The sequence below is a fragment of the Alexandromys fortis genome, unplaced genomic scaffold (genome assembly GCF_014885135.2).
Source record: "Alexandromys fortis isolate MF-2015 unplaced genomic scaffold, M_Fortis_MF-2015_v1.1 scaffold_59, whole genome shotgun sequence".
NCBI classification, from domain to species: domain Eukaryota; kingdom Metazoa; phylum Chordata; class Mammalia; order Rodentia; family Cricetidae; genus Alexandromys; species Alexandromys fortis.
In genome coordinates, this window is record NW_026067943.1 from 6,892,841 (window position 1) to 6,913,403 (window position 20,563).

General features: G+C 48.7%; 1 protein-coding gene across 2 annotated transcripts; it reads left to right on the top strand.

The window, feature by feature from the left end:
* Positions 1–553: 553 nt before the first annotated feature.
* Cxcl12 (C-X-C motif chemokine ligand 12) lies at positions 554–13,327 on the top strand. 2 transcript variants are annotated; one of them, XM_050148382.1, is made up of 4 exons: positions 554–740; positions 3,532–3,649; positions 5,505–5,591; positions 8,103–10,565. In XM_050148382.1, the coding sequence occupies exons 1-4, from the start codon at positions 680–682 to the stop codon at positions 8,194–8,196; spliced, it is 360 nt and encodes a 119-aa protein (XP_050004339.1). In that variant the 5' UTR covers positions 554–679; the 3' UTR covers positions 8,197–10,565. The 2 variants fall into 2 exon arrangements, with proteins under 2 accessions (XP_050004339.1, XP_050004341.1); XM_050148384.1 differs by lacking the exon at positions 8,103–10,565 and adding an exon at positions 10,572–13,327 and having other exon boundaries at positions 567–740.
* The last annotated feature ends 7,236 nt before the right edge of the window (positions 13,328–20,563 follow it).

The window sequence follows — 20,563 nt, forward strand, 5'->3', positions numbered from 1 at the left end:
TTTCCTTCCACAGCAGCACAGCTCTTCATCAGAACGACACTTCCCCGACTTTGATAACAGTGATACTTTCTGGGAATCCCACTTTTTCTAACGTGACAGACTGGTCACGTTGCTTGCCCTAAGCCTCACTGTCCCCTACGGCAAAAAGCCTGGGCGTGCGGTGGGTCAGTTTAAGGTCCTGGGACCAAAGACAAGATTCTCTAACAACTTTTGGAGAGGGCTCACCATACCCTCGCGCCTGGAACCCACTGTTTTTGACTCACTGATGCTTATTTTACCGCTTTCCCCTTTGACACGCCCTTAGTTTCTCCATCCACATGATGGGAGCATTACGCTCGGGAAACCAGCCTCTTTGCAGTCCAGATCCAAGCAGCCAGTCCAGGTTGGAGACTAGGAAGATCAAAGGTCCCAGCACCCAGCGGGGCCGGGGACACCGAGGGCGCCAAGCAGAGGAGGGAGGGAGGGACTGGAAGGTCGGCCACTCCGCAGGGGATGCGCGTCAGAGACCCCAGCCACACTCCAGACCCGCCCCTTGACGAGCGCCGCCCCGCCCCACCAGCCTTTCGCTTCTAAAGCGCCCAGCGCGCGCCTCCCGCTGCCGCACTTTCACTCTCGGTCCACCTCGGTGTCCTCCTGCTGTCCAGCCCTGCAGCCTCCAGCGCGCCCTCCCGCCCACGCCATGGATGCCAAGGTCGTCGCCGTGCTGGCCCTGGTGCTGGCCGCGCTCTGCATCAGTGATGGTAAGTGCAATCCGCGCCCGGGCCCGGGAAGAGCTGGCAGCTCTGCTCCGTGGCTCCCCAGGTCCTCGGTTCCTCTGCCTGCGCCAGAGTCGGGGAGAAAGAACTCGTTCGGCGCCCTGCACCGCAAGCGAACTTGAGGCAGCCACTTTACAGGGCGCACTCCTTTCGGGTGCCTTTTCCCGTGTCTCACGCGTCGCACCGAGGTTTTGTGCTCTGCCAAGCGCGGTCGTAGGACCTAGTGAGGACTGCAGGAGAGGATCGGCAGGATTGTGGGGCAAGCTTGAGGTTAGAGTGGAATGAAAGCGTGGGCGGCGGTGTCCTGGGTTGCGGGTCTCAGAGCGCGCCAGCTGTACTCAGCTAGTGGCCTCCCGCGCCCAGATGTTTCCAGAAGGAAAGGGCAGCGCGGTCCCGGCGCCTACGGTGAGGGAGATCGGTTCGGTTGGTGCGTGTGTAAGCAAACTCTTGACCGCCAGTCAAGTAGCTCAAAGTGCTTGGCTTGGTTATAGATACGGTGCAGCTGAGTTTCGTGTCTCTCCGTTCCACCTCCACGCCCCAGCGAAGCGGGTCCTCTTACAGCACCTTTCAGGGTCTCGGGACCAGGCGCTGCGCAGCACTTGAACTCGCGCCACCAGCTAGGGCAGCGCTTCTGCACAGTTCGTTGGTCCGTAGCGACGCGGACCTGAGCGCGAATCTTTTCTCTGCCCCCTTTCTGTTTCGCCGTATCGCTAGATAAAGCCACAGTAGTCACCCAAACCATACACACCTCTCCCCAACCCCCAAACACACCTGCAGATGGGCGCTTTTGTAGCCAGCCCCGGAGCCCTCTGCTCTGGAATGGGAGCTGCTGCAGAGTTCAGTCTCCCAGACCCAGGGTGGTGTCCCGTTTCACTGGGAAAGGGCTTTCATTTTGTTTTCTTTTTTTGACACTGAAGAGAAAACTCTGCGCTGTTACAAGACACCGCTGCTGCAAAACAAAACAAACCATTGCCTCTGAACACACAAAACAAAACCCTGCCTTCTTCGGCTGCGGTGTTTCCTGGAGAGAACCGAGGGACAGTCGGGGCTCTCGGTGAGGCTGCTAGCTGTATGCGGCCCAAGTGCACCCAGAGTGTTGGTCTGAGTTCTCACCCGGTGAACAGACGGTTTTGCCACCTGTGTTCGGCTGAGTATGGTTGGAAAGGTTGGAAATGCTTGGTGGGAGAAAAATGTTCTCTAAAAGCGTAGGGAATTGCTGATCAAAGAAGATACACAAATGTCAGGCAATTTCGATCTTTGTATTCGGTTAATGGCTGCACCTTCCCTCTGGCCCCCACTACCCAGACAAGGAACACGATGATTTTGGGCATTAAAAACTGCATGCGCTGGTGAGGTTGAAAGTGTCACAGTTGGGACATTGGGTGTGAGACAGAAATGCAGGATCCCGGGTCCTCGAGGCTGGAGTGCAGTCGTCAGAGTAAGTGGGGTGCCTCACCCTCAGGTATATTCTGACTCTCGGAAGAGTCCGATATTTGGCTTCTACCATCCAGTGTCTGGATGGGACCCTGTTCTCTAGGCAGGACCCATTGAGACATTGCATTGCCAAAGTGAGTTGTTTTCTTTACCCCCTAGCACCTGGGTACCTTCTGGTCCTACACAGTCCCCAAGTTGCAGCGTGGTTAACCTTGCTGTGGTTTTTGTCTTGCCCAATCAGCTGATACAACTCTGCGGCCAGATCCTAGACATCCTAGGCTTCTCTGGTCAGACCCAGGGCAGGAGGCTTCTCAGGCCAGATTAGAGAAACCACGTTCGAGTGGGATGCGCTCTGGCCCCATGAGTGGAGATCTCTAGGTCCCAAGTCCAGTGTGGCAGCAGAGCTGGTCTGGACTTTGGCATGTATGTGAAATCTGCTTTTTCTCTGCTTTGGTGTCTATGTGCATTGCTCTTCCCAGACCACGCCATCCCTCGACTAAATAACACCTGCAAGAAAAGATAAGCCATCATCCATGCGATTTGATCCACTTCTCCAGCTGTTTCCCAAAGGAACAGAATTTCAGAATCTCCAGAAGGCCCCTGGAACTCTAAATAAGCAAACTTAAAATCCCTGGACTAACTATTCTCAGCCTTACTTTTAAACTTTGGCAAAAAGATCCATAAATTCAAACATTTGGGGGATATTAAATAGAGCTGGGATAAAAATCTTGGTGGGGGTGGCTATGAGCCTGGTCACAGGGCTTGCAATTCTAGACGTGAAGGGTGGGTCTTAAGAGGAGTTCTAAAGGAGCCCTTTGCTAATTTACACTAATGAGTGTCAATTATGGCATTTTGCAAATTGGGGAATTGGCAAACAAAGCTGGTAATAGGATCCAGGAGGCCTAGGCATCCAGGTACTGATCATAAAAGCCACACTTGACTCCAGCTTTTGGGGAAAGCGGGATAGAAGGTAAATCCAGGGTGTCCCCTCTGGATTCTTTTGTGATTTCCAGGGCTTAGGGTGAGTGGGAGGAGGGAAAGCTGCAGGTGGTAGATGGCACCCCACCCCCTCCCCCTGCACCCCCTAACTTCAGGTCCAGCCCAAGGGAAGAAGAGGGAGCCTAGAACCTCCTCCACTTTCCCCGGGTCCTTTTGTCCTTTGTCCCACAGAAGCTGGGCCCAGTGGGATCTCGCTGTGCTCCCTAGCAGAGAGGATGCTCTTTGCAAGAATGTCTCTGTAACCATTCCTGCCTGTTTCCTGATTCTTCACCATCTAACCCCTCAAATCTCCAGCGCTAGACAGAGTAACGAGTGGCCTTGCTCTCTCTCTCCACACCCTCAGGGAAGCCCGTCAGCCTGACCTACAGATGCCCGTGCCGATTCTTCGAGAGCCATGTCTCCAGATCCAACGTCAAACATCTGAAAATCCTCAACACTCCAAACTGTGCCCTTCAGATTGTGTAAGTCTTAGCCGTCACCCTCCAAAGAGGAGCACAAGATAGGAAGCCTCAGACTTGGCAGAGTTAGTGGCAGCTGCTGCCACCGTGAGGACTCTGATGTGCCATCAGACATGAGTTTCAAAGGCTACTCTTCTTCCCAGAAACCCGTTGCCCTCAGTGTTTCTCCTTCTTCCCGAGCCGCTCTCTGTCGCTGCACAGAAAAAAAGCTGTCGACTTTACTGAGGTCGGCCTTCAACTGACAACGGTTGAGCCTGTCAGTTTCAAGACTCTGGTGTCCAAAGTTAATTCTTCCTCATACAGCAAAAAAAGATTATGAGACCTGGATTCTGTGAATGTCAAGTTTAACCACTTGCCGAAAGGCCAACGTTTTAAGGTCACTTTGTCTGGAGACTTTTGTTTTGCTAGACGGTGATGGTAGCTGCCAGCATTTGCTTTAAATTTAGGTGGGAAACAAGAAAAGCCCAACGCATGTAAATGAGAGATGTAAAAGTCTCAGACTCCTGGAGAAAGACAGTGTGTGTACTAGTCCCCTAGTCCGTCCTCCCATGCTGGAGGAGGGTGATGGCTTAGTCTCCTAGGAGGGGCTCACATCCTCGGGTGACTTAACACTAACAACGGACTAAGGACCCAGTAGCTGGGATAAAAGCTGTGCCCTTTATCCTTTCCTAGGGTTTTCCCACCCAACAGTAACTGCGTACTCTTTCTTTTCTTCATCTTCTTTACAGCCTTCGCTGCTGCAACTGTGTTGGTTACATACAAGTATGCTTTAGGGACCTAGATGGAAAATATTTATACTATTTTGATTAAAATACAGTACTCTCTTGTGGAAGGTATTTTAAAGATGGTATATTTAGTTTTGCCTAGGCCATGCTGGTTCACTGGCTGGGGAATGGCCCTTCAGCCCATCCTGCCAGATACAACTATTGGGTCTAGGCAAATGCTAAATTAACAAAAGGCTGTACCCAGATGGGCACTCCGCATTTCCTCTTTCAAGTCACACCCTTCCTCTGCACAACTATTAATTAACGGACACCCTGCTGTAAGAAGTTTACCTGCCCCAGGACACTGGTTAGTTTTCCTCAGAACCATTCAGTGTCTGGGGAGGAGGATTCTCAGAATGTGTTAGAATTACCTGACATCCAGGACTTTGAGAATATCCCGGGGATAAGTTCATCAGTTTGTCTCCCCATTAGGAAACTTGGTGAGAAGAACACTGAGCCGACTTTCAATAAGAACAAGACCGTGGAGCATGCTGTGACAATTCCTCTGTCCTATCCCCTGCCCCCCTGAACTGTCTCTCTTCACTGCTCCTCCCCTCCCTGGAAAGCTGCTCTTCCTCCTGTGCTAACCTTAAGTCGGGTCCAATATGCTATCAATGCAACCCATTGAAATTTTAAAGCCACTTCGGGTACTTTCCAGAAGTTTCCAAGACCATCCCCATGAAGTCACAGCCTTTTGCCCCTTCCATGCGGCTCTTTGAGCATCCTGTACCCACTCTTCCTCCACCTCTTTGGGGTACTTCCACTCCTTCAGTGCATTTGATCTTGGTTTCCCCTTTGCTTTACTGTCTTACTAAGCTCCTGCTTACCCATCAAAGACCAGAGCTCAAATGCTCCCCCCCACCCCAGGTCTCTTCCCTGTGTCCCCTGGGAAGCATCATTAGCACATTCCTAACTCTGGAATGGTGGACGCTACACACTTCAAGTGCTATGTCTTTCCCATAATCCTTGGGAAGCTTTCAAACCTGCGGCTTCCGGGGGCAGCAGCTGGGCCCTTGAGTGAGGTGTATTGGGTGAGCCCAGGCAATGCCTCTCTTCCACTTGGCTATACCGTGTCTCCCCTTCTGTTTTGGCAGTGCAAGACTGAAGAGCAACAACAGACAAGTGTGCATTGACCCGAAATTAAAGTGGATTCAGGAGTACTTGGAGAAAGCTTTAAACAAGTAAGCACGGCATCCCAAAGGACTTCCCAGTAGACCCCCGAGAAAAGTTGACATCCGTGGGAGATGAAAAGGCAGTGGAGGGGAGGAGGGCCGGAACCCTGGCCAGGCTGGCCAGTGGGACAGCACTGACCGGGGTCATGCTGAGGTTTGCCAGCACAAAGACACTCCACCATAGCATATGGTACGATATTGCAGCTTATATTCATCCATGCCCTCGCCCATGCACAATGGAGCTTTTATAACTGGGGTTTTTCTAAGAAATTGTATTACCCTAACCAGTTAGCTTCATCCTCATCCTCATCCTCCTCATCCTCATGCTCATTTTTAAAAACAGTGATAACTTCAAGATCTATATTCAGTTTGCTTTGGAGCTTCTCTTTTCCTGGGTGTCTCTGGGCACAGTTGCAGGTGGTGGCTTTGCAGGGAACCGTCCTCCAGAGCTGGAGGAACACTGCAGGGCTGGTCCTGCAGGGGGCGCCCCTCGACAGATGCCTTGCTGTGAGTCTCACGCAGCTCAGGGCTGGGCAGAGACTGTTGCCTTCACCTCCTTCTTCCAGTTCAGTGATTGTATTTGGGTACAAACAGGAGGCTTCCTGTAAATGATACCCCTGGGGTCTGTGCTCAGAGACCCTTACCTAGCCATTCCTGCTCTGCTTGCCTCCAAAAAGCATGCTTCATCTGGCTTCTGCTTCTCAGCTCTGTATCCTGATCGACCAATGCTGCATCAGAAGGAGGAGAGGGATTGGGGATGTGTTCCCCCCTCTCTTCTCTTTGCTCTCCTCTCACTTGGGCCCTTTGTGAGATTTCTCTTTGGCCTCCTGCAGAATGGAGCCAGCTCCTCCTGGATAATGTGAGAACGTGCCTGTATTTACCCACAAAAACATGCCTGAAGCATAGTTATAAACAAAACTTTAAATTTGAAAACTTACTTTGAGGAATTTGATTTTTCTAATTGTCTCTATGTCCTATATACACCATGGTGGCTCCATGGTTTCTGAGTCTTCAAATATCAGAGATGATAAAATAATAATAATGAACAAGCCAGAATCTTGTCATGAAGTCACGGCGGGGATTTCAGGTCCCAATTAGAAGTGGAGACAAGATAAAACTCGGATTCATACTTATGATCACAGATGGCCCTGGTGGTTTTGGTAACTATTTGCAAGGCATTTTTTTTACATATATTTTTGTGCACTTTTTATGTTTCCTTGGAAAACAAATGTACTTCAGAATATATTTGTAGTCAATTCATATATTTGAAGTTGAGCCATAGTAATGTCAGTAGATGATCTCTATGATCTTAAACTACTGGCAAGTTGTAAAGAAAAATATACGACATATAAATGTACTGCAGCTTTCCAATGTAGCCACAGTGTATTTTTCCACTTGTACCGAAATTGTATCAACTGTGACACTCTATGCACTAGCAATAAAACGCTAATTGTTTCATGCTGTAAACCTCCTACTGTATGTGGGAATTTATTTACCTGAAATAAAAATCCATTAGTTGGTAGATGGATACCTTTCTGAAGATTGTAAGACACGAGACCACCTGCTGGTCAGGTGCTGTGGATGTTCTGCACGTCCTGAAGTCTGCGGGTGAGCAACACCATGCAGGCCGAGTCCGCTTTTGTGTGTTTTTTGTTTTTTTTTTTTTAACCCAATGGAAGTAGAACTCTATTTTCTGGTGAATAATACCTGACTCACTAATTCCTCCTCCTCCTCCTCCCCCTCCTCGGTTCTCCTAACATCCTCATGTAATCCCCAGACTCAAACCCAGTAATATCAAGCTTTCCTAGTCTCCCATGTAAAAAAAATCCCATGACTCCAGGCCATTTAATATCAAGCTTTTGTAGGAACAGGTGACCTCACCCCATAAATCATTAAATACCATTCAGCTTGAATCATTTTAATGTGACAGTCACAAACCAGTTGCTCTAATAAAACTCTGCTAACCATCTCTCTCCCTAGCTCTCTAGAACAATCTCAGTTATCCCTAGGGATGCTCCCAGCATCCAGAAGAGAGAGGTGGGATCAATCATGCCGCCTTTCCTAGCCTCTCCTGGAGGGCTGCCTGAGCCTGGGGCCTCCAGCCTCTAGTGCTTTGTTAATTTGAAATGCAGATTTGTAGCCAAGGCAGAGTTCACCTCTGCTGTTGAAAAGGAAGGCAGACCGAGGGGCTTCCTTCCACGCCCTTTGAGATGTGCATTCCTGTCTCAGGGTGAGCTATGGCAAACGTGGCTAAGAACCAGAACCTGCCTGGCAAAGGGGCAGTCGCTGTCAGCAGTTCCCGGGTCACAGGGTTAGGGCAGCCTGTTTAACTGTTGGGTGGTGGGAAATGTCTAGTTTACTTTAATACATTGTTTATGAGCCTCATTTTGCCAAGGGGCCTCCAGGCCTCAAACTGAAGACAGTTAAATTGGCTCATGAGGCAATGCCAAAGATTGTGTGAACTGAGATACACTCCTGTGTGCTGCAATGTGATTAATGGTTCTACTAATTTTATCTAAGGGGGCGCAGAGAAGAAAAAGTGGGGAAAAAAGAAAAGATAGGAAAAAAGAAGCGACAGAAGAAGAGAAAGGCTGCTCAGAAAAAGAGAAACTAGTTACCTGCTTCCTGCAGATGGACCACTGTGCGTTCTGCCCTGGCGCTTTGTAACTCGCCCTTCCCTCTTCGGGGACAGACCCCACACCCGGGGCAGGTGCTCACACTTGATGGTAAATTCTTCCCTCTCCCAGGGCAGACCCTCACACCTTGGGCAGATGCTCAGACTTGTCTGCCCTGGTGGCCACACCAGCTGCTGTATTTATGCGTTCTTAAGGCCTTGCTCCGTCTGCTAAGCTATGAAAAAAACCATAGATGTCCAGAGACTGGGGTGGAAGGAAGCTAAGCCACAGAGGACCCGCCAAGCCTGGCAGCATTGCCCCGAGCTGAGCCCCTGGCCAGGAGTTCCCAAGGCTCACACCCAAAGTCTACAATCCTATGAAGGCCAGATGATCTGCTTAGCCAGGAAAGGGCATAATGGCTTCCCCTCAGCCACACTACCCCTTGTAGCCTTCTCAGGACATGAGGTGACTTGCTCCCCTGACTGTGTGAGCAGCTTTGGCACCAGCAGAGAAGGGTATCTACAGACTCTTGGGTGAGCAGGAGGAATGATAACTTCTCAGAAAACAGATGTGAGCTGCTTCTCAGGGAGTCTTTTCGTTGGACAACTCACTTTAGAATCTTTAAACGGGTCCCTCGTGGGGAGGACAGATGTGCTCTGGAACTTACTGAAGGGCCAGCAGCTTCAGGGACTTTTTAGTCTGTCCTTTTGCTCCCAACATCCCTTGGATGCTGTGCTATCTGGGCACAGCTGCCTCAGTCCTAACTCTTGAGATGTCTGCCTTCAGTGAATTGGGTTAAAGTTCTAGAATATTCTACTGTCCCACCCCACCCTCACCTGGCAATCTATGTCTTTATGTTTTGGTCCCAGTTTGGATTGGAAGGCTAGGGTGAAAAGCTCTGATTTTAGCAGTGTTTTGAAAGAGGATTATTTGAATTTCTTGACCCTCCTCTTCACCTCGTGTAAACACACACATCTTGGACTCCAGACCTCTGGGTATAATTTTCATAATCAGGGCAGAAAACGGAAATGATCTGAAGATGCAGCCAATGGATCAGAGGGAGGAAGCCCAGGGGCCCGTGGGTCACACTCTCCTGGGTCCCTAAGTTCTGTGCCCCTGGATGTGCTCCTTATGGTTCTAGCATTAGAGATACAGCCTTTCATGATCCTTGCTGGCACCCATGCTGCTAGGGAGCTTCAGGGAAGACCTGTGTTACCAGCTGTTACCCTTTATCTGGACAGCTCACGCCAGCCCATATCCCCTCCTCAGAGCTGAGGAGAGCAAGCTGGACTCTGAGTGAGCCCCTCTTCAGGCCCAGGGTCACTGCCCGTTCTTCTTGTTGTTAGCAGCTGCAATCTGGGCTCAGAGTGGCCTCAGCTGGGGTCCTCCTACTATTACTAAAACACATCTGGAGGACAGACCTGTGCCCACGCCACAGCTTTGCTTAGAAAAATGAGCCTAGCCCCTCCAGGACCCTGGGAAGAACTGTTGCCGCTAGCAACCAATGGCCAAACTGAGGCTGCCCTGAGGTGCAAAACCACTTTCAGAAATGCCCATAGACTCTGCCTCTCACTATCCGCCTCCAAGTCCTAGAGAAGCAGGCTGCAGAGATCAAGAGAGTGGACCATCACTTAGGAACCATAGCAAACTCTACCTGTCCTTATGGGGCTCTGGGGAACCCCTCTGTGCTAAAGTGGCTTATGATGCCTTTCTGATGGGCAACTGCAGCCTGATGGACAGAGTCACCATGGAAATGCCCGAGAAGCTGCATCTTGTGAGAGGCTGACACAGGATGTGCTCCTGTCCGCTGATAGGCAGGTGAGGGGTGGTCCTTACACTATCCCGCACCGATGCCTTCTGGGAGGACATGCAGCCCCAGAGGCCACCTTCTGAGTGCCAGAACCTCTTCTTCTGGTGATGCGGCACCAGCCAAGAGATTTTAAAAGAAAAATGAGTTTTTGATGGAAGCTGTGGGAGGTGCCTCTTGGAGTTCTGAGGCCTGGGGATGCCTGGGGACACAGCGCCTGCTGTTGCTGGCGTAGATACATAGCCTCAACATCAGAGTCCTGAGTTTAAGGCAGAGTGCCTTGTCATGTGCTCCGTGTACCATGCCTCCCATGCCAGTGTGTGTGTGCCTCACCCTGCGTTTTACCTGTTCATCTGTCTTCTGCTTACCACCGTCATCCAGACCCCGAGCATCAGCCCTGGCCGTGTCCTCCCCTGCTTTCCCACTCTCTCCGACCTCGGAAGGAAGACACATGGCAGCGAGCTGAAATCAGGAGTAGGGCCCATGGCTCCTGCCAGGCCATGCAGCATCCAGGCACGTGGTGGTGAGAATCTGCCTTAATGGTGTCTCCTTTGTTCTTGTCAACAGGAGGCTCAAGATGTGAGAGGCGTGGGTCAGACGCCTGAGGAGCTTACAGAAGGAGCCTAGGTCTGAAGTCAGTGTTAGGGAAGGGCCCACAGCCACTTCCTCTGCTCCTGAGCAGGGCTGAAGCCATTTCCGAGGGACTTGCTTTGCACGATTTGCTGTATTTTCACTATTTGATTATGTAGCAAGATACATGGTGTTTATTTCATGTAGTCTGATTATCCAGTGTCATTGGTGACAGGCCCAAGTCACTACTATATTATTTCCTTTGTAATCGTATCTGTGCCATGGAGGACCTTCTCTGAATAAGGACTCCCCAGGTTTGTCTCTTGGAGCTGAGACAGGAGGGGCACCCTTTTTCTTCATGGGAACTGGGTGCCTCCACCCCCAAAGACTGCAGGGCTTTCCCAAGCTGAGGCAGGAGTGTGAGGCCAGGAAGAGTGAGATCCGCCCTCATCCCATGCTCTCCTTCACCCCGTCATGCTCATCATTCTCCCTCATCCATCACCATGTGTCTCCAAGACTGTCTCCGTGACCCTGAAAAAGGACTCTTGCAAGGTGAACTCTTTTATTCAAATGGGACAGCAAGAAAGAAAGGAGAATGTCTGGTGTCCCCCGAAAACCCTGTGCACATGTATGTCTTGTTTGGAAACTTGTCTGTTCAGCCCCCTGCTTTTGTTCAGAGTCCATGTTGTCACCCATGACCAATGTCTCGTTTGTGCACTGTCTCTAACCCAAATGCAAAGGCTGAGTATGAGGAGCTGGCCCTGAGGTCCAGGCTGTGGTTGGTCATGGAGGTAAGCAGCCTTGGTGTCCTTGCGGCTCGCAGGGTTACGTTGGACACACGAAGCCAAACAAAGCAAGGTGGTTTAGCACCAGCACTTAGGTCCGAGGACTGTTGAGCCTCATGTTTTCATAACTGTCACCTTAAAACTGTGGTGGCATCAAACACAACATTTTATTGAGGAATAACGGTGCTCAATTATTTTCCATTATTTTTTAAAGTCAATGAATCAAAGATTCAACCCTAGATCGGATCTTCCTCACCACTGGCATTGCTGCCATCCCTGTCCTGGTAGCTGCCGGGCACCTTTGCTGTCATAGATAACACTGTGCCTCTTTCCCCTTGGGACAGCCTAACAGGTGTTGGTGTTGGTGCTGCGGCTTGACTGTGGCCCTGGAAGTGTTTTGTCCTCTGCAGTTTCAGATGAAACAGATGTGGGAAGAAGAGAAGGGAAAAGTGGGGGGAGCTTCCTTGTCCAGTTGGATGGACACCCAAGTAAGAGGGAGGAAGCAAGAGAATTATCAAAAACAGGTGTTTGGGAGTAAATAATCTGTAGAATTGTTACGTTAGCAATGTCGGGGGAAGGGGAGCATTTCTATAAATAGTCCTTTAAGTTGACTTCACAGAAGAAGGAAAAATCCATCCAGCAAGATTTTGATCTAACTGGAACGAAAACTAAAATGCTTAAGCCGGTTAGGATGTGGGGCATGCGGCTAAGTGCGGCGATGGACCCTCAGAGGGGTACGGAATTGTTCTGAGCCCCTTTGAAATGACCATGCCGTGCCCCTGGACCAGATACCACACAACTACAATGTTAGGGCAGCAGCCACTTTGCATCTACCCCAGGGTTTTGAGGATGCTGCTTGGGAGCAAGCACAGCCCTTCATCTTCACTATAGTTGTTGATCCTTTGTAAAAGATGAGGGTAGAAACTGTAGGGAGACTTACGTGTGTGTCGGTTCTTCTGCTTTGTCAGTTTCTGACTGGAGACAGCCAGCCTAAAGCAAATATGCATTTAAATAGTACATTTACATAGGAAAAGTCTCTCCACCTTAATCCCCCATTCCTTTGCTTTCAAAATACAAGCCCAGCATGTCAGCGATCTGCTGTTGACTGGGGACACCTAGCTGTCCCTGCTGGAACTCACGCCCTCCAAGTCCCATCTTCCCTTGGACACTAAGTAACCTACCAGGCAGCCCGCCCCTCTATTACCAGCCTTTGCATTTGGATAGGGAATGGGGGTTGGAGACTTACAGTCTGCTTTGTGTTGTAGCCCAGATTTGTGCCTTGTCTTGTTTACCCTGTGCTGCTGCTGGCTCCCAAGGACAAAGGGTCTCTAACAAGAAAGTGGGGGCAGAGTCATCTGGCTCTTTGTTCAGCTTTGAGAGAGGGTCACAAGAACAAAAAGTTGCCTTCCTCCTTGGGACCTGGCCTGGGATGGTAGGCCTCTCCAGTGGGTTCTGTTTGTCTTCTCACGTGTGATTTCCTCATCCGCGGTGTCACCAGGAGCCTCCTCCCAGGGGCCAGTCACCCTCTCCAGGTAATGCACAGAAGATGAGAGCCGGGGAGCTGTTCCCTTACACAGCTTCCCTGGTCCATCTTAAGGTAAATAATCTCACTCCTCAAAATGTTCCATAGAAGCCTCCAAAGTCCGCAGGAGACTCCGGCCGTTGCCAAGTTCACAGAACCAGACAGCCAAAAGTGATTGCCAACCTGGATGGACTTGCAGTGCCCGGGCAGCGATGGGTTCCGTGTTGCATGTGGTGAATGCTGTGTTTTGTTTCAGTTGTGTCTCCCAGATAATGTGAAAATGGCCCAGGAGAAGGCAGCTTCCTATGTGCTGTGTGTGCCTTTTTATTCTCGTCTTTAATATATGACAGTTATTTGAAAAAGCCATTTCTACTTGGAAGTCATATCAGTGAAAGTGATGTACCTTCACCTATAATTTCCCTAATAAAGATCTGTATTTAAATCCAGCTGCCAAGAATTTGCAGTGAACATTGCCGTGTGGAGTTTCCCACCCTTGGTCTTGCCCCTCAAACCTGACTCTGGGGGTCCTGGGGTCTTAGCCAAAGAGCCGGTACTCACGCTCCTTGGTCTAACTGCTGGTGCCAGACAATCTCTACAGGGAAAGGTGTTCCCTTTTCTCCAGACGACCTGGATTGCTCCTGAGGGGCTAGCCAGTTCTTCACCGCGAAAGCAATGGCTTAGTGTGAAATCACAAGAGTTTGTCCCATAGCTGTCGGGGAGGAGGGCCCACCCTGCACACACAGGTAGTAGAAGGCAGCAGAGGACAGACGGACCCTGTCCCAGAACACATCTGGAAACCACAGCATTCTGCATGTGCCTGTGCTGGGTAAGGGCACTGATGGAAGCTAAGGTGGATTTGTCGATGGCTGCAAGCCTGCTTCCTCCACAGATCCCTTGCCTCTTACAGTGTGTCCTTCAGATTCTCTCCAGTCTATGTTCAGCCATTTTGTAGAGGAGGCCAGCGCTGAGCCCCAGATGTCTAAGTATACGATGTTTGTAGCCCACACATCACCACATCCACCTCCGTACTTGCAAGCTTCCTATTACTTCTAGGGTAGTGATGTGTGCTCTAAGTTGTATACCACACATGAGAATAAGAAGGGTTGGAGGCCCCAGGAGTGGCAGTGTGAGCCCAGGACCACGTGGGTGTGAAGATATGATGAATACATGAGCTCAAATTCCATTCTCCCGTTGTCCATCTCCGGACTTGAGCCATGGCGGTTGCTCTCAGGGTCTAAGTCTTTTGCCACCTAGAAGAGAGGATCAGACTGGGAGAGGATATAGGATCAGCTAGCATAATAGAAAAGACTCACGCCTGTGATCCCAGAAGGTTCTCCCTCACCACTCCTGTGCTGTGATGTTCACAGAGCTAGAGTAATAAGGGTTGAATTTGCACCTCAAAGAGCCCCTCAGCACTCAAAACTCCAATGATGAGATTGAACCCACTCCCCACAGTCAGTGATCAGGAGGAGCTTTCCATTGGTTACTGTTGGTTCCTTGGGGTCAGATCAACGTTCTCACAAGAACACTAAGCTGTTATTTCAGTACCAGGACCTGACTACCAACTCTCACTCCAAACAGTCCATGTCCACAACACACCATGCCCCTTTCCCTCTCCAAGTGCAGAGAAGAAACACTTCCAAACAGCACAGGACAGCCAGTGTGAGGGAAGCTCATGGCAGGAAACAGCGTCTAATTTAGGCTACATTGAAAGCTCCCTGGGACATGAGAGGAAGGACACTTTTTTGAGAGCCAATCTACAGAGCACACTGGAATTCTGTATGAATTAAAAGCAGCAGTTGCTCCATAGGGGCTGCACATGGGGATTCCAGCATAGCCATGGACTGGGGGTGACCAGATGCATGGGCCAGTCTTGTTGCCGGGATACAGAGATATGTTTCAAACAGCCTGACATTCTGCTCTCTTTCTGTGCTCACACGGAAGACTTGACACTCTGGGCTGCGGATAGTTAGAAAAGAAGCAGAGACGGCTAAAATGTGAACTACAGGATCCAGGGAGAGAGAGAGAGAGGTGTGGATAAGAGACCAGGGAGCCTACAGTAGAGAAGCTTAGAAGGCACTGGGATTGGCCCATACACCCTGACCTGGTCTCCCTGGGCTCTAAGTCTGCTTCCATTCAGAAAGAAAGCTTCCACCAACACCAAAAAGCCATTTCTAAGTCCATTCAACCAAGTGGGCCAGGTAAGGAGGCCACAGGCCAGTGCTTGCAGAGAGAGTTGCTAGAGATCTCCTTGCCCCCTGCCAAGCTTCCCCAGGGATCTACTTATAGCCCACTTCATGGTTTTAGATGAAACTCCAATGAAAGATTATTGAGACCATAGAAGTGTCCTACACTGTTCCTGCTGCCCTAAGTTGATCAAAGACACAGAGACATTGCCCAGGTTCTCCTCATATGGAACAAGCTCAGAGTCCTTTTAGAGCCTGAATTGTCTTCCTTCCCTAAAGACACCGGCCAGCACCAAACTGACTGAGCCAGAATCACCTGTGGGGCTACAGTTGAACATCCACTGGCCTGTCTACAACTATAGCCCCACGAGTGCCTGACAAGTTTTAGAACCCACTCCCAGCCTGTGTGTGCAATGATAAGCCAAAGACCATGAATTTCCAGGTGAAGTCCACCCTGGAGTGCCCTGCTGAGACAGAAGCTCTTTTTGTCTTGCACGAGGACTTATTCCCAGGACCTGGTCATGGCGTATGTTTAGAGCATACTTGAAAAGAGAATTGATGTCCACAGGCCAACACCAACAGCCAAGGGCTGGTGCTCTTCCTGGGCTATAATCCGCTCTCAATTTTCAGCAACTGTACTCTGTTAAGTTTTGCTTTAAACAGGGTAGTGTCTACATCTTGGCCCGTGAGACCAAGGAGGAACAAGGCAGAGAGAAGCCAGGCCCTCCTGTTGTTGCTGAGAATGCAAGGGAGTGGGCTTGGGTGGGGGATGGTGGCAAGAGATGCTTGGGCACTCAGACTTGTAAAGATCATAGTTCCTGTGGACTGCTGTATGACTCATGGAATGCTGGGTGAGGCAGAGGGCCAACTGTAAAATGCAGCAGACAGACCACAGACAGACATAGCTGAAGTGCGCAACACCCTTCACCAAGTAAGAATACTTACCTGTCTTCTAAGCAACACGGAATATCATTCGTAATGGTAGGTTAAGTCTGCATTGACAATGGCCACGTTTCACTCCCCAAGTTACCATGAGCACATGTAATGTCTGACGATGCCGATGTGAGAGTCTGTGCTTAGAAAATAACACGATTGGAAGCCACAAACCTCGGTAAAATTGAAGACATACTCGCATAGAAACATTAAGAGCGCACATAAGTTTATTTTGCATGATATTGTGGCCTGATATTGTCATCTTCAAAACTCACCCGCAAGAACCACGTAATCAAGTTACCAAAAATAGTTCCGTAATGTTTCAGATAAGTTTGTGGTTTCGTGTTGGGCTGCGTTCATAACTTTTCTGGGTTACACGCTGCAGGTTGGATGACCCTGCTCTATAACAACATGCTAACATTATCTCTCTGGTGGGGAAAAAGATTGTGGTTGGGGAAATGCTTGGGTGGTTAAAAGAACTTTCTGTTCTTGGAGAAGACCCAGGCTGAGTAACCAGCACCCACATAGACTAGCCCCCCAACAGCCTGTACTTCACACATACTGCAACTCATATGGTATGTATACCTAATGCGTACACTCACTCACAGGCACATGGAGAATAAAAGGAAGTAAATCTTTTTTTTTTAATCTTAAAAAAAAGAAAATATTGGCTTCTAGTTAATTTGCAAACCACAAGTTGCCTAGCTGTGACCCAACAAAGGACAAGTCTGAATAAGAAAAAAAAAAAAACTATTCCAAAGACGAATAATTGCTGAGCCATCTCGATGGTCTGTGTTTGGTATTCATTCTCTATGACTCAGAAGACAGTGGCTTGGCTCTGTATTGAGAGTGAACCTATTGTTTAAAACTGAGCTACCCTGGGGTAGAAAACTGGAAACCATCACAAGACACAGTACTTGAATTTAACCATCCCAGTGTGAAAAACAGCCCTGGAAAGCAATGGCCATGCATGGGAGGGACAGATACTGACAAACTGAAAAGTACAGATACCCTCATCAGCAGAGAAGAACTCAGAACTTTCCTATCCCGGAGCCTGGGGTCAGCAAGTGAGTCAACTTTGGAAGCACTTTATCTTCCATTACTGCTGCGGAGGCTCCAGCACATTACTCTGGGATGCCTGTGAGGCTCCCAGTGCTGCCATTGCCTTCAACATTACTCATACACTTGGGAAACATTCCCCAGCTGGAACATTAACCAGCTCAGGGACTAGGATCTGAAGAGTACCATAGGAGTTGGAGAACCTGTTTAGCCTGCAGACTTCGAAGGTAAATGTGGCCAGCAGAGACCTCTGGTATGCACAGAAGAGAAGCTGCATTGAGAACAGGTCTGGGAGACAATGGACACTTGTCCAACACAGACAGGCTCAACAGCATGTGGAGCTTATGGGCTCTTCTCTTTCCCACGATCTACAGCAAGACTTGGGAGTACGGCTAAGACAATGCTAAGAAGAAAATGTCTAATGTGAGTGCTTACATCCTGAAATCAGAGATATCGCAAACAAATAACTTAATGATGTACACCAACATCTTTAAAAAAACAAGAGCGAACTAAACCTAATAGCAGTTGGAAAGAAGTAGTGAAAATCAAGGCAGAAATTAATGAAATATAAGGTAAAGAATAATCTAAGAGTCAATGAGACAAAAAGTTAAATGTTTGGGGGGAAGGAGGGAGGGGATGATACAAATAAGAAAAGGTACAAATGATCAAGAAATATTTGGAAAAGTTCTTGACACCCCTAGCCATCATAGAAAGGCAAGCAAAACTGCTCCGAGATCCCTTCTCAGAAGAAAACAGCAGATGCTAGTGGTGGTGGAAAAGGAGAAACACGCATTTCTTGTAGTAGTAATGCTGGTGCCAAGATAGGGTGAATCAGCCTAAGGTTCTTCAATAAGTGGATAGATAGATAGATAGATAGATAGATAGATAGATAGATAGATAGATAGATAGATAAAGACACACCCAGGAGAATTGTATTTGGCTGTAATGAAGAATGAAGTCATGTCTTTTGGAAACGGATGGGACTGGAGATGATGACATTAAGCAAAATGAAACCCAGAAAGACAACATTGTAATTTTTTCTCATGTGTAGAATCTGAATTTAAATTTACATATACTTGTAAAGAGGGAACCTCACTGGGAAAATGCCTCCACCACGTGGTCTTATTGGCAGGTCTGTGGAGCTTTTTCTTGACCAATGACAGACGTGAAAAGTGTCTAACCTACTGTGTGGTGTGCCACCCAAGGGTAAGAGGTTCTGGGTTTTATAAAAAAAAAAAAAAAAAAAACAGAGTGGGTCATGGAGAACAAGTCAATACACAACCTTCCTACACAGTCTCTGCTTCAGTTCCTGCCTCCATCTTCCTGCCTTGTTTTGAGTCCCTGACCAGATGTCTCTTCATGATGGACTGCCAGCTGTAAGGTGAAACAAACCCTGTCCTCTCTATGCTGCTTTTGGTGATGGGGTTTCCCACCACACTAGAAAGCAAACTAGGTCAGGTCTGTAAGTCAGGATGGGGAGGTCTGGGGCGAGGAGGGCCAGAATAGGCAGTGTAGTATAGTTGCCATGATAGCAGAAGGTGCTCCGTGGTTAGGAAGGGAGCTAGTGAGATGGCAAAGGAGGCATAGGAACAGGCAGGGGAATGGGAATAATAATGACAAATAATGACAGATATACATGAAAATGTCACAATGAAACCCATTACTTTATATGCAAACTAAAGTCAAGTTCACACTATTAAATAAATAAATATAGGCACTTCCATGCTTTATGCATACCTTTGCATCTCCCTAAAGAGTTTGCTTCTTGTCACACAAAAGTCCCTCGTCGTGGTCCATGTTTCTTTCTGCTTTCTTCCCTCCTATCTGGCTTGACTCGATTTCAATTAAAACATTGATCCTTCCACTTACATTATGAGGACATTCTTTGTTAAGGCCATCAGGAAGTCACATCAGGAAAGCCAGTTGTAACTCTGGTCCATCAGCATCATGTGACATTCTACCACTCCCCCCCCCCCCCCCCCCCCCCCCCCCCCCCCCCCCCCCCCCCCCCCCCCCCCCCCACCGCACTTTCTGCTTCACCTTCAGGACTTTACCTCCTGAACATTTCTCCAGCTTTTCACTTTCTCAAGGCCCTTGACTGCTTCCGCTTTCTTTTTGACATCTCAGCACAGAAACATCCAGAACTATTTCAGACTGCTTCTTATCTCTTTGCTGCTGCCACAGCACCTTGTGCCCCTTCTATGCAGCCTCAAACACTGTGCAGCCATGGAAACACTCATCCGAGTGCTGACTCCCTCCCAGCCTTTCTCTTGAGCTTCCAGACCACACATACCTTCTCTTATGCACTATGTAATGTGCAAAAAAAGATGACTGAAAACCCACTCTGCCTTTTCTCACAACCCATCTCCGCTATTTCTGTGAAGAGCTACTCTATCCTTCCTATGCTTCAGGCCAAAGACCTATAATCGTCTGGTTTGTTGTTTGCCCTTTCAACTCTGATTGACTCATTGAGCTACTTGAAAACTGCTTCCAGAATCCAATCACTTTATAGTGTTAGATTTCAGTCCGAGCCACGTGTATTCCTAGCCTCCTGACTGATCCAGTTTTCAACAGAAGCCAGATTGGTCTATGACAATAACAGGCCACAACACCACAGCTCAAAGACTCCAGGGATCTGTCTCATGTGGAATAATGTGTATGAAGGTTTATATTGCCATCTCCATTTCCCCATCTCTGTCACAGACATGCTGAACATTCCTCCCTGTTCACACCAGACTCCTATGTGAGCAGGGATGTTGTTCGAGGCAGATCTCCACAGCCTTCACAACACATGGCTTACCCCTTCCTTCTTGCAGTCTCTGCCTGATGTGGGATTCCCCTCTGTATGCTGTGAATATGTTTTATCACTATTGGTTAATAAAGAATCTATTTTGGGTGTATGACAGTGCAGAATAGAGCATGGTTGGAATTCCAAGCAGTGATAGAGGAGAAAAGAAGGTGGAGTCAGGGAGACACCATGTAGCCACAGAAGGAGACAAACACCCCGAAACCTTGCCAGTAAACCACAACCCTCATGGTAATATACAGAATAATAGAAATGGGTTAATTTAAGGTATAAGAGCTAGCTAAAAATACGCTTAAGCTATTGGACAAAGAGTATTGTAATTAATACAGTTTTTGCGTGATTATTTCGGGTCTGGGTGGCTGGGAAACAAACAAGCGGCCTCCGCCTACTGCCCATGTAGCATCCTCAGAGAGCCCTTGCAGATGCTCCCGCCCACCAACATAGCATGCCTCCTGCTGTTCTCCACTGTGCTCCCTGACCAGATGCGCTGGTTTATCGCTAGAGGCCTCATGCCATGGACTTGGTCTGTATTTTTTTTGCCTAATTGATCTTTCTGGCTGACATGGGAAATACTAAAAGAGGTTTTGAAGAATCTTGATAAATCAACAGGACTTTTAACATGTTACACATGCTCTTTGCTCATTTTGACAGTTAGAGGCAAAGAACTTTAACACTGGCAAGTTGTTTTTTTTTTTTTT